This window comes from Bison bison, unplaced genomic scaffold (assembly GCF_000754665.1).
Source record: "Bison bison bison isolate TAMUID 2011002044 unplaced genomic scaffold, Bison_UMD1.0 scf7180017864304, whole genome shotgun sequence".
Classification (NCBI taxonomy): Eukaryota; Metazoa; Chordata; class Mammalia; order Artiodactyla; family Bovidae; genus Bison; species Bison bison.
Window position 1 is genome coordinate 14,928,022 of NW_011494876.1, and position 813 is coordinate 14,928,834.

At 43.2% G+C, this 813-nt stretch overlaps 2 protein-coding genes across 2 annotated transcripts in view; one reads left to right on the plus strand and one right to left on the minus strand.

Annotated features, from left to right (window-relative positions):
* DOCK3 (dedicator of cytokinesis 3) overlaps positions 1-813 on the minus strand; it is a 283,176-nt gene that overhangs the window by 154,250 nt on the left and 128,113 nt on the right. The window lies entirely within an intron of this gene.
* Positions 453-806, plus strand: LOC104997164 (40S ribosomal protein S27). The gene has a single exon (XM_010851789.1). It carries the CDS (start codon positions 480-482, stop codon positions 732-734), a length of 255 nt encoding a protein of 84 aa, XP_010850091.1. The 5' UTR covers positions 453-479; the 3' UTR covers positions 735-806.

Below are 813 nucleotides of genomic sequence, written 5' to 3' on the forward strand. Positions count from 1 at the left end.
TAAATCAGTTCTAATGAGGTGGATGAAACTGGAGCCTATTATACAGAGTGAAGTAAGCCAGAAAGAAAAACACCAATACAGTATACTAAACGCATATATATGGAATTTAGAAAGATGGTAACAATAACCCTGTGTACGAGACAGCAAAAGAGACACTGATGTATAGAACAGTCCTTTGGACTCTGTGGCAGAGGGAGAGGGTTGGACGATTTGGGAGAATGACATTGAAAAATGTAAAATATCATGTATGAAACGAGTTGCCAGTCCAGGTTCAATGCATGATACTGGATGCTTGGGGCTAGTGCACTGGGACGACCCAGAGGGATGGTATGGGGAGGGAGGAGGGAGGAGGGTTCAGGATGGGGAACACATGTATACCTGTGGCGGATTCATTTTGATATATGGCAAAACTAATACAATTTTGTAAAGTTTAAAAGTAAAATAAAGCTTTCCGGCGGTGACGACCTCCTCACGAGAACATGCCTCTCGCAAAGGATCTTCTTCATCCCTCTCCAGAAGAGGAGAAGAGGAAACACAAGAAGAAGCGCCTGGTGCAGAGCCCCAATTCCTATTTCATGGATGTAAAATGCCCAGGATGCTATAAAATCACCACCGTCTTTAGCCATGCACAAACAGTAGTCTTGTGTGTTGGCTGCTCTACTGTCCTCTGCCAGCCTACAGGAGGAAAAGCGAGGCTTACAGAAGGATGCTCTTTCAGACGGAAGCAGCACTAAAAGTACCCTGTATCAAGATGAACGGGAAACCATCCCAATAAACACGTTTTGGATACAAAAAAAAAAAAAAAATAAAAGT

Excerpts from the sequence above, each read along its gene's own strand:
- LOC104997164 (XM_010851789.1), top strand. The coding sequence starts at position 480 with ATGCCTCTCGCAAAGGATCTTCTTCATCCCTCTCCAGAAGAGGAGAAG.